The 12,460-nt window shown below is 59.5% G+C and overlaps 1 protein-coding gene across 2 annotated transcripts in view; it reads left to right on the forward strand.

Moving 5' to 3' along the window:
• GRIN3B (glutamate ionotropic receptor NMDA type subunit 3B) overlaps positions 1-12,460 on the forward strand; it is a 42,455-nt gene that overhangs the window by 6,845 nt on the left and 23,150 nt on the right. Inside the window, exons 2-9 of one of the 2 annotated variants that reach the window (XM_074939671.1) lie at positions 855-1,453; positions 3,968-5,018; positions 6,316-6,461; positions 7,891-8,006; positions 9,945-10,096; positions 10,175-10,339; positions 11,000-11,067; positions 11,516-11,881. In XM_074939671.1, coding sequence (XP_074795772.1) covers positions 855-1,453; positions 3,968-5,018; positions 6,316-6,461; positions 7,891-8,006; positions 9,945-10,096; positions 10,175-10,339; positions 11,000-11,067; positions 11,516-11,881 — 2,663 coding nt within the window. Of the gene's footprint in view, positions 1-854; positions 1,454-3,967; positions 5,019-6,315; positions 6,462-7,890; positions 8,007-9,944; positions 10,097-10,174; positions 10,340-10,999; positions 11,068-11,515; positions 11,882-12,460 lie in introns of those variants that run through there. The other variant, XM_074939672.1, reaches the window with a different exon arrangement.

Consider the following 12,460-nt stretch of genomic DNA (forward strand, 5'->3'; position numbering starts at 1 on the left):
AGGCCATAGGATAATGGGACAGAGCCCAGCAGAGACCAACGCCCTCCATGCCCCAGAATTGCCAGTCCACACACCATACCCCTCCCCCATTGGGAATTCACAGGAGCCCTTCCCTTCCCCATCAATTGCAAATAACTTGTCCACTCCCTTTGGAGACAGAGGCACCCTCCTAGTCTGGTGGTAAGGATCACTTCACGGCCACGAGCCGGTGGGAAAAGAGGTTCAAAGGCTGCATGAGTTCCCAGAAGCTCCTGGTCCTATTTAGTGTTTTGTTTCCCCCAAGGCCACAGGCACTAGGGGGCGCTGTGCTGCAGGAGGCAGTGTGGAGGACTCAACGGGGTCGGCAGTGCCCGCAGTACTCTAGTGCGGCGTGAGGGGGTGCTGGGTGTACCCTGGTCTGTTTTAGCATGGTGACCCCAGTTCCCTCGGTCATTAAACACTGCCTCCCTAAAGTTCCTCTTGTAACTTCATCTCAGTTTGGCCCTTCCTGTCCTAACCAGCGGGGCAGCCTTTCTGGGCAGTTGTTAAACAGCTGCTGCATTCCACTCCCGAGGTGGCTGCACTTTAGTGGTGGGAGGAAATGATCCCCATGTCTCCCTTACCTAATGGCCAGGAGGGAAGCTCAGAGATCTTTGGGAGGAAAGTTCAGTAGAAGGGCAGAGGAGGAGAAATACCTCTAGATGACACTGAGTTTCTGGTGTGTCCACATGAGTTGCCATTACACCCCCTGGTTACAGTACAGACATATCTTATAGATACGTACAGCGCCTAGCACAGTGGGGCCCCCAATTTCACCTGCCCCTGTAATACACAGACCAATAAGTAAATCTCACTCATCATCTCTGGGCTTGCAGAATCCCTTCCACCTGCACATGGACCGGAAGAGCCCCATGGAGACCCTGGTGGACGTGCTTGGCAGCGTCCTGCAGACCAACAACTGGCACGAGATCACCCTGGTGCTGTGCCACACCTGGGACGTCTCTGGCTTCCTGGATTTCTGGACCAGCACCACCGACCTCTTCCTGAGGACCATCCTGGACCTGAGCTACCTGGATGAACCGGGTGCCACCAGCTACCTCCGCCGACACTTGGAGGAGCTCGAGGAGCTGGCCGGCCCGGTGCTGCTCTTCGGCTGTGACGCCCGCCTCTCACGGCAGGTGTTCAGGGCAGCCTCGGAGTCCGGCCTGAGGCTGCAGGACTTTCACTGGATGCTGGGGCAGCCGTTGAATGTGGACGAGCTGCAGACGGAGGGGCTGCCCCTGGGCCTCCTGGCTTACGGGGAGGTCAGCAGCCCCACGTTGGAGCAATTCACCCAGGACGCGGTGGAGTTGGTAACCCGGGCCATCTCCAGCGCCATGTACGTCCGGCCCGACCTCACCCTCATCCAGAGCATGGCGAACTGCAACGACAAGCACGTGGAAGGCTCGGAGTCCTCTGGGCACTACCTCTCCAGGTAAGCTTGGAGCCAGCCCCGTCAGCGGCTCCTAGCACGTGGGCCAGTGTCTGTCTCGCCCAGCCGCTGCCCCCTGCTGGGGCATCTGCTTCTCTTTGAGCATTCAGCCAGCCAGACGGGCTTTCCTGCCACTGGGGGCTGGGCGCAGAAAGAGGTTGCAAGCTGGCAGTGATGCCCAGCCGGTCCTCCCACACCCTCCGATGCCCCCCACTGGTTGGCCTTCCTCTGCATTTGATTTTTAGTGCAAGCACTGGAGTCTCTCTGTTTGATGTTATGGGATGGTCCAGGGTGCCGGACTGCAAGAGCTGGGTTCTGTCTCAGGTCTTAATGCTGACCTGCTGGGTGACCCCATGGCATGTCATTTCCCCTCCCTGTGCCTCAGTTTCTCATTTGGGTGAAATTCTCTGGCCTCTGCTATGCAGGAGCTCAGCCCTAGATGGTCATAATGGTCCTGTCTGGCCTTAAAAATCTCAGGTTTGTCAGGCTGGGTAATAATAGGGAGGCAGTGGAAAGACCACTGGCCTGGGACTCAGAAGACCTCCCTTCTATTCCCGACTCTGCCACTGACCAGCTGGGTGACCTTGGGCAAGTCACTTCCTCGCTGCGTGCCTCAATTTCCCCATCTGTATGATGGGAAATTACAATACTTCCCTCCTTTGTAAGGTGCTTTGTGATCTTTGGGAAAGAAGCAGTTGGCATTGTTATGTTAATACCTTGCACTCCTCTGGCACTGCACTAACTAACCCTTGCAATCCCTCTGTCAGGGGGAGGGATGAAGGGAATTATTTATTGTTATACAGATGGGGAAACTGAGGCACCAAAAGTCACTTGCCCAAGGCCAATACAGCAAAGCGGTGGCAGAACTGGGACTAGAACCCAGGTCTCCTGATTCCAGCCTGTGCTCTGACCACTAGGTAATGCTTCCTCTTGGAAGATCAGCTGTCCATTCAGGCACTAACCCTTTCCTGCGAGAGGCTGTGTCTGTGCAGAAGGTGTGTGGGAAAGGGACCATGTCGCTTTAAATCTCTGAGTAACATCCCCAGAAAGCTGTTGTTATAGAAATGTGAATTGTGCTAAGGCCCCAACAGCCCCGCACAAGGCAGTGTGGGCTGGGTCCCTTCCTGACCCTCCCAGCAATCGGCCTGGGCCCTGGAGCATGGCATTTGAATCCTGTTAATTACAGCTACCAGAGTCATGAATGGTCCAGCTGCTTTAGAAATGCAGCAAAGTGCTCCCCCCTCCTCTGGGCCTCTCTGGCAACTTGGGCTCATGCTGGAGACGCTACTAGTGTCTTAATGAGCCTGTTCCAAGGCCCGGGAGCGGGAGGGGAGCAGAGGGAAGGCGAGCGAGAGATGGAAGGAAAAGGAGAGACGAGGAGACTGGAGCTGATGCCAGGGGAAGGCTCAGCTGGGCAGAGGGTTGTTTTCTGGGATGCTTTGGCAGCCTTGGTTGGAAAATGGAATTCACCCCTCCCCCCGCCCGCACACGCCCCTGCCATGTGTGTTCTGACATGAACTCATGTTAGCACTGACCCACACGGGCCCATTCCCCGAGGATCCACACCCAGAGGCCCAGGCATTCAGACATGCACGGCGACACACACGTGGTCACATGTCCAGTCTGACAGGCAAAGATATGCATGTACATGCATGCACAGACACACACACACACACACTGCCCTGCATGGTTGCATGTCCAGTCTGATATGCGATGATATGGATGTGCACACAGGGACCAGCACACATATCAACACAGCTCCTCCCTGCACACATGCACTCGGGAGGCCCTGAGTTTCCCCGCTTGTCCAGCCGGTCTGGTAATAATCGGCCCCTTTATCCAGGTCACAGACATTGCTGCTGAAGATTCCCGGCCCAAGGGCGCCCCCCACCCCCAGCTCTGCCAGCACCCCTGCCTCTCTAAAACCCTCAGTTCAGCCAGTCCCTGAACGACTGCCCAGCACGGAGCAACCTCTGCTCTCAGAAAACCATCAACTGAAGCAAACTCCTTGATTTAGCAAGTGGAACCAGGCTGGGGGAGGCCCCCGCACCCAGGTCAGGTCCTTGGCGTTGGAGCAGCCTCTTCAGGGTCCTGAAGAGCAGGGGGTTCTCAACCTGGGGGTTGTGACCACCCTGTCCTTCCCCTGTTGTTCACTGGGGGGCAGATCCTGGCCGGAGCCCAGCTAGATGGGGGAGATCGGTGCAGAAAAGGGCAAGAATCCCAGTATTTCCGCTGCTGGGTCCCCTCCAGCCCCTTGGGTCTCCGAACACTCAACAGTTTCCCCTCCGTCCAGAAATCCCCTCCTGCCCCGATCCGCCTGACAGCCTGTTCAGTAGATCAGCTCCCTCCTGCCACCGTCCCAGCCCGGGGCCCCTGGTGTGCTGGACTCAGGAAAGGCATCACTGTGGCCAGACCCTGTCTACAGCTCCCTCCTGGCCCCATTGCTGTGGCTCTGTGCTCAGCTCCCCGACCCTGGGGATGTCAGCTGCCCCATGCTTCCTCTCTCCCCTCCGCCAGGTTCCTGGCCAACACGTCGTTCCACGGGCAGACGGGGCGGGTGTCCGTGAGGAACACGTCGCTGGTGCACACCGAGCACCGCTACCGGATCTGGAGCCTGCTGCGCGACTCCCTGGGGGCGCCCACCTGGGTGACGGTGGGCAGCTGGCAGGACGGCAAGCTGGAGGTGGAGGAAGGGTTCTGGCAGAACCAGCTGCCGCGCAAGAGCCCGGATGGCAGGGGTGGCTTCTTGCCTGTGAGGCTGCGGGTGGTGACGCTGGTGGAACACCCGTTTGTCTTCACGCGGGAGGTGGACGAGGATGGGAGCTGCCCAGCCGGGCAGCTGTGCCTGGACCCCCACACCAACGACTCGGCCGCGCTGGAGGCCCTCTTCGAGGCGCTCACCGCCAAGAACGGCTCGGTGCCCCTGGCGTACAAGAAGTGCTGCTACGGCTACTGCATCGACCTGCTGGAGAAGTTGGCCGAGGACCTGCCCTTCGACTTCGACCTCTACATCGTCGGGGACGGCAAGTACGGGGCCTGGAAGAACGGGCAGTGGACGGGGCTGGTGGGGGACCTGCTCAGCGGCACGGCCCACATGGCCGTCACCTCCTTCAGCATCAACTCGGCCAGGAGCAAGGTCATCGACTTCACCAGCCCCTTCTTCTCCACCAGCCTGGGCATCCTGGTGAGGACCAAGGACACGGCCTCACCCATCGGCGCCTTCATGTGGCCCCTGCACTGGACCATGTGGGTGGGGATCTTCGTGGCCCTGCACCTGACGGCGCTCTTCCTGACCCTCTACGAGTGGAAGAGCCCCTACGGCATGACCCCGCATGGGCGCAACCGCATGAAGATCTTCTCCTACTCCTCGGCCCTCAACCTCTGCTACGCCATCCTCTTCGGGCGCACCGTCTCCAGCAAGACGCCCAAGTGCTACACCGGCCGCTTCCTCATGAACCTCTGGGCCATCTTCTGCCTCCTGGTGCTCTCCAGCTACACGGCCAACCTGGCCGCCGTCATGGTGGGGGAGAAGACCTTCGAGGAGCTCTCGGGGATCCACGACCCCAAGGTGGGAGCACCATTGCGCTGCCTCGGAGGCGGGAGGGATCCGAGGGGTCGGGGATGTTACCATCTTCCCTCCCCTCCCCACGCTGGTCTCCTCTGCATCCCGGTTTCCTTTGGGTGGTGGCCACTCCAGCAGCCCGCCGCCCTTTAGTACCATGCTGGGGCCTTGGGGTCAGGCCCAACTCCAAGAGGAGAGTGCCCCCCTACCCGTCACTTCGCCGACTCCAGACCACGAGCGTTATTAGCGCTAGGCCTTTTGAATCTTGTCCACGTCGTTCCCAACCCGTCATTGTGTTGGGCTGTTGCCTGGAGCTTTGCCTGAAAACGCCACACCCCGTTTTCCCAGCTGGCTCCTGGCTGCTGCTGGCTCTGGGAGCGACAGGGGCAGGGGGTGTAAAATCCAGTGGATGGTTCGGTAGGGGGCGCTCTTCCCTCAGAGCCATCTCTGAGCCATTGGCCCTGCAGTGCTGGTGCTGTCTTTTGAATGAGACTTAAATCCAAGGTCCTGTCTGCTTGCAACCTCAAAGACCCCAGAGTCCTTTTCCTATGAGTTAGGGTGGGGGTTCACCCCGAGTCCTGGCCAGATTCCAGTTGGGGTAATTCTGCCTCCCTTAAAATCCCTCTCCCCTGCAGTTCAAGCTAGATGCAGCATGCTTCCTCACCTCCTGTCCTGAACTGCTGCTGTTTGCAGAGAAATACCTCCACCCCAGAGGTGGCTGCATTCCAGTGGTAGCAGTGGTCCCAATTAGAGGAGGAGCAAACCCTACCGGTTCCCCCCGGTTTTTGCACTTGCTCATAGTTCCATACTAAATCAGTACGGCTGATGCCAGAGCCGTCCGGAGCATCGCTGTGGCTGCATGGTTACAACCCCGCTCAGATTTGGCCCGGCCGTCCAGACAGAGGGGCGGCTGGACCAAATGGTGCTGCCCCCTGGCTCCCGGCGTGTCTGTTCCTGTACGGCAGAGTGCAGGGGCGGCTCCCGAGACATCGACTCGTGCTGGCGCTGGCTCCTGCGCTGTGTAGCTAAGAGAGGAGAGACTCCCCGGCCGGGGGGGTGGCCCTGGCATGTGCCCCCTCCCAAGAAACATCTCACTTGGTGCCACTGAGTGGTGGGGAATGGAGCCTGGCATGTACAGCCTGCGACTCCAGGTTAGACGGGCAGGGCTGGTGGGCTCGGGGCTAGCGCGTTTCATGGCACGTGGGGTTCACTGCTTTGACCCCCCCAACCCCTCCGGTTCCCTCCCCTGCTCACCCTCCTTGCTGAGGGTATTTGCAAGCCGCGCGCCTGGTCCTCTTTGCAGCTGCACCACCCCTCGCAGGGCTTCCGCTTCGGCACGGTGTGGGAGAGCAGCGCCGAGGAGTACATCAAGAAGAGCTTCCCCGAAATGCACGAGTACATGAGGCGCCACAGCGTCCCCACCACCCCCGCCGGGGTCACCATGCTCAAGTAAGGGGGCAGCAGCAGGGGCAAGCTCAACGCCCGGGGGAAGGCGGGCGTGTGCCCCTGGCTCATTCGCGATGAACTGGCCCGCGCAGTAAAGGAACTGTGGGTTTCTGGGCTACCGCCCCTCAGTGCGCTGCACCAGTCTCCACAGCGCCCCCTGCTGGGAGAGGCTGGGCTGGAGTAGACGGGAGCTCCCCCCCACCAGCCAGCACCCTGCCCCGCTTCCTACAGCGCCCCCTGCTGGGAGAGGCTGGGCTGGAGTAGACGGGAGCTTCCCCCCACAGCCAGCACCCTGCCTCCCTTCCTACAGCGCCCTCTGCTGGGAGAGGCTGGGCTGGAGTAGGCGGGAGCTCCTCCCACAGTCAGTACCCTGCCTCCCTTCCTACAGCGCCCCCTGCTGGGAGAGGCTGGGCTGGAGTAGGCGGGAGCTCCTCCCACAGTCAGTACCCTGCCTCCCTTCCTACAGCGCCCCCTGCTGGGAGAGGCTGGGCTGGAGTAGGCAGGAGCTCCCCCCACAGCCAGTCCCTCTGCCCCGCTTCCTATAGCGCCCCCTACTCGGAGAGGCTGGGCTGGAGTAGGCAGGAGCTCCCCCCACAGCCAGTCCCTCTGCCTCGCTTCCTACAGCGCCCCCTCCTGGGAGAGGCTGGGCTGGAGTAGACGGGAGCTCCCCACACAGCCAGCACCCTGCCCCGCTTCCTACAGCGCCCCCTGCTGGGAGAGGCTGGGCTGGAGTAGGCGGGAGCTCCTCCCACAGTCAGTACCCTGCCTCCCTTCCTACAGCGCCCCCTGCTGGGAGAGGCTGGGCTGGAGTAGGCGGGAGCTCCTCCCACAGTCAGTACCCTGCCTCCCTTCCTACAGCGCCCCCTGCTGGGAGAGGCTGGGCTGGAGTAGGCAGGAGCTCCCCCCACAGCCAGTCCCTCTGCCCCGCTTCCTATAGCGCCCCCTACTCGGAGAGGCTGGGCTGGAGTAGGCAGGAGCTCCCCCCACAGCCAGTCCCTCTGCCTCGCTTCCTACAGCGCCCCCTCCTGGGAGAGGCTGGGCTGGAGTAGACGGGAGCTCCCCACACAGCCAGCACCCTGCCCCGCTTCCTACAGCGCCCCCTGCTGGGAGAGGCTGGGCTGGAGTAGACGGGAGCTTCCCCCCACAGCCGGTACCTCTGCCCCGCTTCCTACAGCGCCCCCTGCTGGGAGAGGCTGCGCTGGAGTAGACGGGAGCTTCCCCCCACAGCCGGTACCTCTGCCCCGCTTCCTACAGCGCCCCCTGCTGGGAGAGGCTGGTCTGGAGTAGGCGGGAGCTCCCCCCACACCCAGCACACCTGCACTAGCCTCTTTTGTAATTTGTGGCTATTTACCCCTGAACCCGCCAGCCACTTCTTGGGGACAGGGAGGGCGAATCCAGCCAATCAGCCTCTCCCCTGTGCTCCCTTTGCCAGGACCGAGCCCCCCAAGCTCAACGCATTCATCATGGACAAGTCCCTTCTGGATTACGAGGTCACTATCGACTCGGACTGCAAGCTCCTCACCGTGGGGAAGCCGTTTGCTATTGAAGGTGAGCCGCTGCCTGGGGCCGGGGCCCCTTGGCCCCCTGCCCAGGGCCCGAGCGGCTGAATGCCCAGGTGCCCTGGGAGAAGGGGCATTGCTTGTGTGGGCCTGGGCCACAGCGATCGGCGACGGGTGGCTTCAGTGCAGTGTTGATCTCTGTGTTAAAATGGCTCAGTGTAAATAATCTTGGCGAGAGGCTGTTAAAGCCTGCAGCAGGTGGCTGCACTGCGTGTGTGTGATTCCCGAGCCGGCCCAACAGCCCTGGAGCGGGGCCGGTCTCTGGTTAGCCCGACGCTGGGCACAGCCTGGGCTGGCAGGCTCCCTACATGTACCCCCCTTCCCTGGGGGCGAGAGAAATCCAGCCGTATGATCCACTCAGCTGTGGGTGCTGCCTTGGCTGCCATCTGCTCGGCTCACTTTGCTTATGGGCCCCCCCACTGCAGACAGCTCCTGAGGTTGGGTCACAGCTGGAGCTGAACTGGGGACCTAGAGGGGAAAGGCTCCTTCGTCCAGTGGCCGGATCCACCCAGAGCAGAACTAAAATGACACTGACCCCATGCCCAAAGCAGAGGGGCTGTAGCTTCCAGTGCCTTCCAGCCAGCAGTGAGTGCTCCCCTGCAAAAGCAGCACAAAGCCATTGTCTCATTCAGAGAGGCACCCCCCCTCACACACACACCCCTGCAACCTGAGCTTTTGCACACCTGAGCTTCGATCCCTGGTGAATCCACAGCTTACATGTCACAGGGCCCCGCAGTGCAGACAGGCTTTGCTTGCAGCAGGGGTGCTTCCGTGGCGCCCTTCACCAGGCTCTCCGAGGGGTGCTCAGCCAGAGCAAGAGTCTTTTGAGCTAGCAAAGCACAGAGGAACCCTGGTGTGTCACAGCCCCTCACCTGAGTCCAGCTGTGTGCCAGCTACCCAACAGCTGGCATGCTGCTGGAGACCCCAGTAGCCCATCTGGCCTGGTGGCCTAGGATGTTCATCATCCTTCCTGACCCTGCCATGGACAGTGAGCCTGTGCCCTGGAGCATGAGGGTTCAGCCTACCATGATCCTGGTTTGGCTAAGGTTGAGCGAAGCCTCCAGGTGCTGCGTGCCCTCTTCTCTCCCCATGCCTGATCCCTTCCACCTACGCTAATCTCCTGCACAGCCTCCTCCTCCTCTCATCCCTGTGCAGCAGGGATGCTGGCTGATCTCTCCTCATTAACCAGACTGTTGCCCTGGAGCCGAGAGGGAAGTTCAATGAAGCCCCTGCGCTCTCACCTGCCAAGCTGCAACTAGAAAGGGAAACAGGGAAGCGAAGGCAGGGCCCTGTAAAGAAAGGCAGGCTGCTGCGTGTCACAGAGCCCTCTTTGCTGAGAGCTCCCAATTGCCCCGCCACTAGGAGGCGAGGCTCGTGGGTTTTCCTCCTGGGGAGACCAGATGGATTTATGGCAATGGGGTGCAAGCTGTCCTATGATGAGAACAACTTACCTTAGGGGGGGAAGCAGCCGCTCACCCACCCTGCAATAAACCACACTGGGCTGTGTAGCTGCAGGCACTCGGCAGACCGAGGGGAGTGGTGTGGCTTGAGAGGTCTGAGAAAGGCTGACTGGGGGGTTATGGGACTCGGGAGATCCAGGGTCATAGCCCAGCTGTTACCTTGCCCAAGTTCCTCCAGCTTTCAATGGGGTGATAAGCCCTCCTGAAGCTCGGATGCTGCAGTGGTGGGGGCTAGAGGGGGCAGGAGCCCAGGGCTTTTGTTCATTGTTTGCATTGTGGTAGCACCTTGTGGCCCTGATGAGATCAGAGTCCTGCTGCGCTCGGTGCTGTACATTCAACACAGAAGAGATGTGATGTGCCCAAAGTCACACAGTAGGCCTGGGAACAGAGCCCGGGGCTGCTGGCTCCCAGTCCACCCCCATGATGGTGCTTCTCTCTCCATGTCTCTCTCTCCCCGCCCCCGCTAGGCTATGGAATCGGGCTCCCCCAGAACTCGCCCCTGACCTCCAACCTCTCCGAGTTCATCAGCCGCTACAAGTCGGCCGGCTTCATGGACCTGCTGCATGACAAGTGGTACAAGATGGTGCCCTGCGGCAAGCGGGTCCTGGGTGTCACTGAGGTGAGGGCGGCCCAGGGGGCTCTGCAGGGAGGAGATGTTGTGGGGCCCAGTCTAATCCCCCCCCCCTTTCCCTTCCAGACCCTGCAGATGGGCATCTATCACTTCTCTGGCCTCTTTCTGCTGCTGTGCATCGGGCTCTGTGGCTCCTTGCTCACCTCTCTGTGCGAGCACGTCTTCTACCGCCTCATCCTGCCCTGCATCAAGAGGAAGAAGAAATTCAACTACTGGCTACACACCAGCCAGGTGAGAGCAGCTGGAGCCCCGGCCCCGCTTCCCTTACACTGCCTGTCCCCCACTGGGCTGGGTTTTGAAGCCACCTCCTTCTGCCTCCACAGAGGCCTGATGGTCCCCACCAGCCCCTTCTCTCAGGGTGACCCTTCTCTAGCAGTGGTGAGAACGGTCCATGGTGCTTCACTGGCCCAAGAGCAGTCGTGCTGGGGTTTGAGTATTTATTGCTAGTAATTATTTGTATTATCGTAGGACCTACAAGCCCCAGAACCCCCCTGTGTAGCTTTCTTTTCTCCCGCCTCGCCTGGTGGGACACAGCATTGCCCCTCCATAACATAGGGCCCAGCAAAAGCCACTGGAGGGAGCCTTCTGGGATTGGTATTGTCCTAAAGATTCCCCCTCCTCTGCCCCCCACCTTGTCTCACACTGCCCTCTTCCCTAGTGCAGAACCAGTCTATGCCCCTGCCTACACCCAGCAGCTGTTGGGACTCATACCCACCCCCAGCTCTGGCTTAATTAGACTCTAATTCACCCTTCAGCAGGAGCCCCAGAAAGCCACCCTGCAAGGCATTGAATCAAAGTTACTTTTTAACACTGAAAAGACAAAGCCTTGTCCTCACATCCCCCCAGCCTTTCCCCTGCGGGTCTGATTCCTCTCCTCCTTGTGCTTCACAGAAAATCCACCGGGCACTGAACGTGGGCTTCGAGGAGCAGAAAAACCAAAAGCTGAGACTCGAGAAAAGGTACTGACAGGGCAAAGCCCCATTCCACCGCTGCCGGCCTGAGTCTTCACCGCTGGTCGGCAGCTCCTGCTGTCCAGCTGCAGCAGTAGCTTAGAGCAGAGGGCTCCTGCCCCCAAGCGGCAGTGCAAACCGGTGTCTAATGGTCCAACACACGGTGCCTTCCCATGGGTGTTAGGGTAGCTGGATGGGAGAAAGGTGCCCTACTCTGAAACCTTGCTGGCCACCAGCAAAGAGTCTTGGGTGTGAGCGTCCAGCTTGCAGAAACGAGGATCCAATGCATGGTCTCAGCCAATCACCCCTTCTAGAGGAAAGACCCAGCTTTGACCAGCTGTTGCCATCCTCTCTCTGAGAAAGGGCACAGACAATGGAGGGGGAGCCCTCTAGGCAGCTGGGATGGTAGACTCAGCCCTGAAGGCTCGACTCACCCCCTGCCTGTTTCACTCTGAAGGTGCAACATTCAGAAGAGCCAAGAGGCACCAGCCCCGAATTCCAGCCAGCCAAGCTGGAACAACCTCAGGAAGGCTGCTGGGAAAGAGGACTGGCGGGTGCATTTTAACATGGAGCAGATGCCCTCTGAGCCAGCGCAGGAGAGGGAAGTGCCCGTGTGGCACTGCATGAATGGCAGGGTGCCCCAGCCAGAGGAGTGGGACACCAGAGAGAAGGAGCTCAGGGAGCTGGAGGAACGGATCCAGGCAATCAGGGATCAGCTGAGAGCTGCCCTGGTGCGGAAGAGCGAGCTGGTGGTGGCATTGGGGCCCACCAAGAACATCAGCATGCTGCCTGTTAAGCCCATGGCAGAGAACAACAAGGACAGGTAATGGGACACAGGCCATTCAGTTTCCTTTTGAACTCACTCTGGAAAACCAGCTGCTGTTTCCTTTCACATCTTAAATCAAACCAGAGCCTGGAGAGCGAGTGCAGAGGCTCGTGGTTGGGGAAGTGGTGAAGCTGCATAGATCACAACTGGGAAACACTCCCAACTGATTCACCACTTTGTTTGAAATTAATTTCTTCGTATCACAGCTAGGACCCAATTCCCACCCTGCTGCTGTCCTTTGTTAATGGCAAGCTTAGAGATTTCCACATGATCAGCTTACTGTGGGGCACGGTAGAACCCTCCATCAGGCTCCTGACAGCTATGGAAAGGAGGGTCTCACTTAAAAACGTTTTCAGTTATATATCCATTACTGCAGGTGCGAGGACAGACAGGACTGGCTTTTCCTCAAGGAGGAAGTTCTAGGTTTAGTTTTTTCCCCACTGCCTCAGAACAAGGAATCCTTCCCCATTTAAAACAGTTGTTTGGGGAAACTCGATAGAATCCAATGAGGAGCTAAGAACTGGTGACTCAGGCTAGGAAAGTTTGTGCCCAGTTTTGGATCCCTTCTCTCCAGGA

Source organism: Natator depressus, chromosome 25 (genome assembly GCF_965152275.1).
Source record: "Natator depressus isolate rNatDep1 chromosome 25, rNatDep2.hap1, whole genome shotgun sequence".
Classification (NCBI taxonomy): Eukaryota; Metazoa; Chordata; order Testudines; family Cheloniidae; genus Natator; species Natator depressus.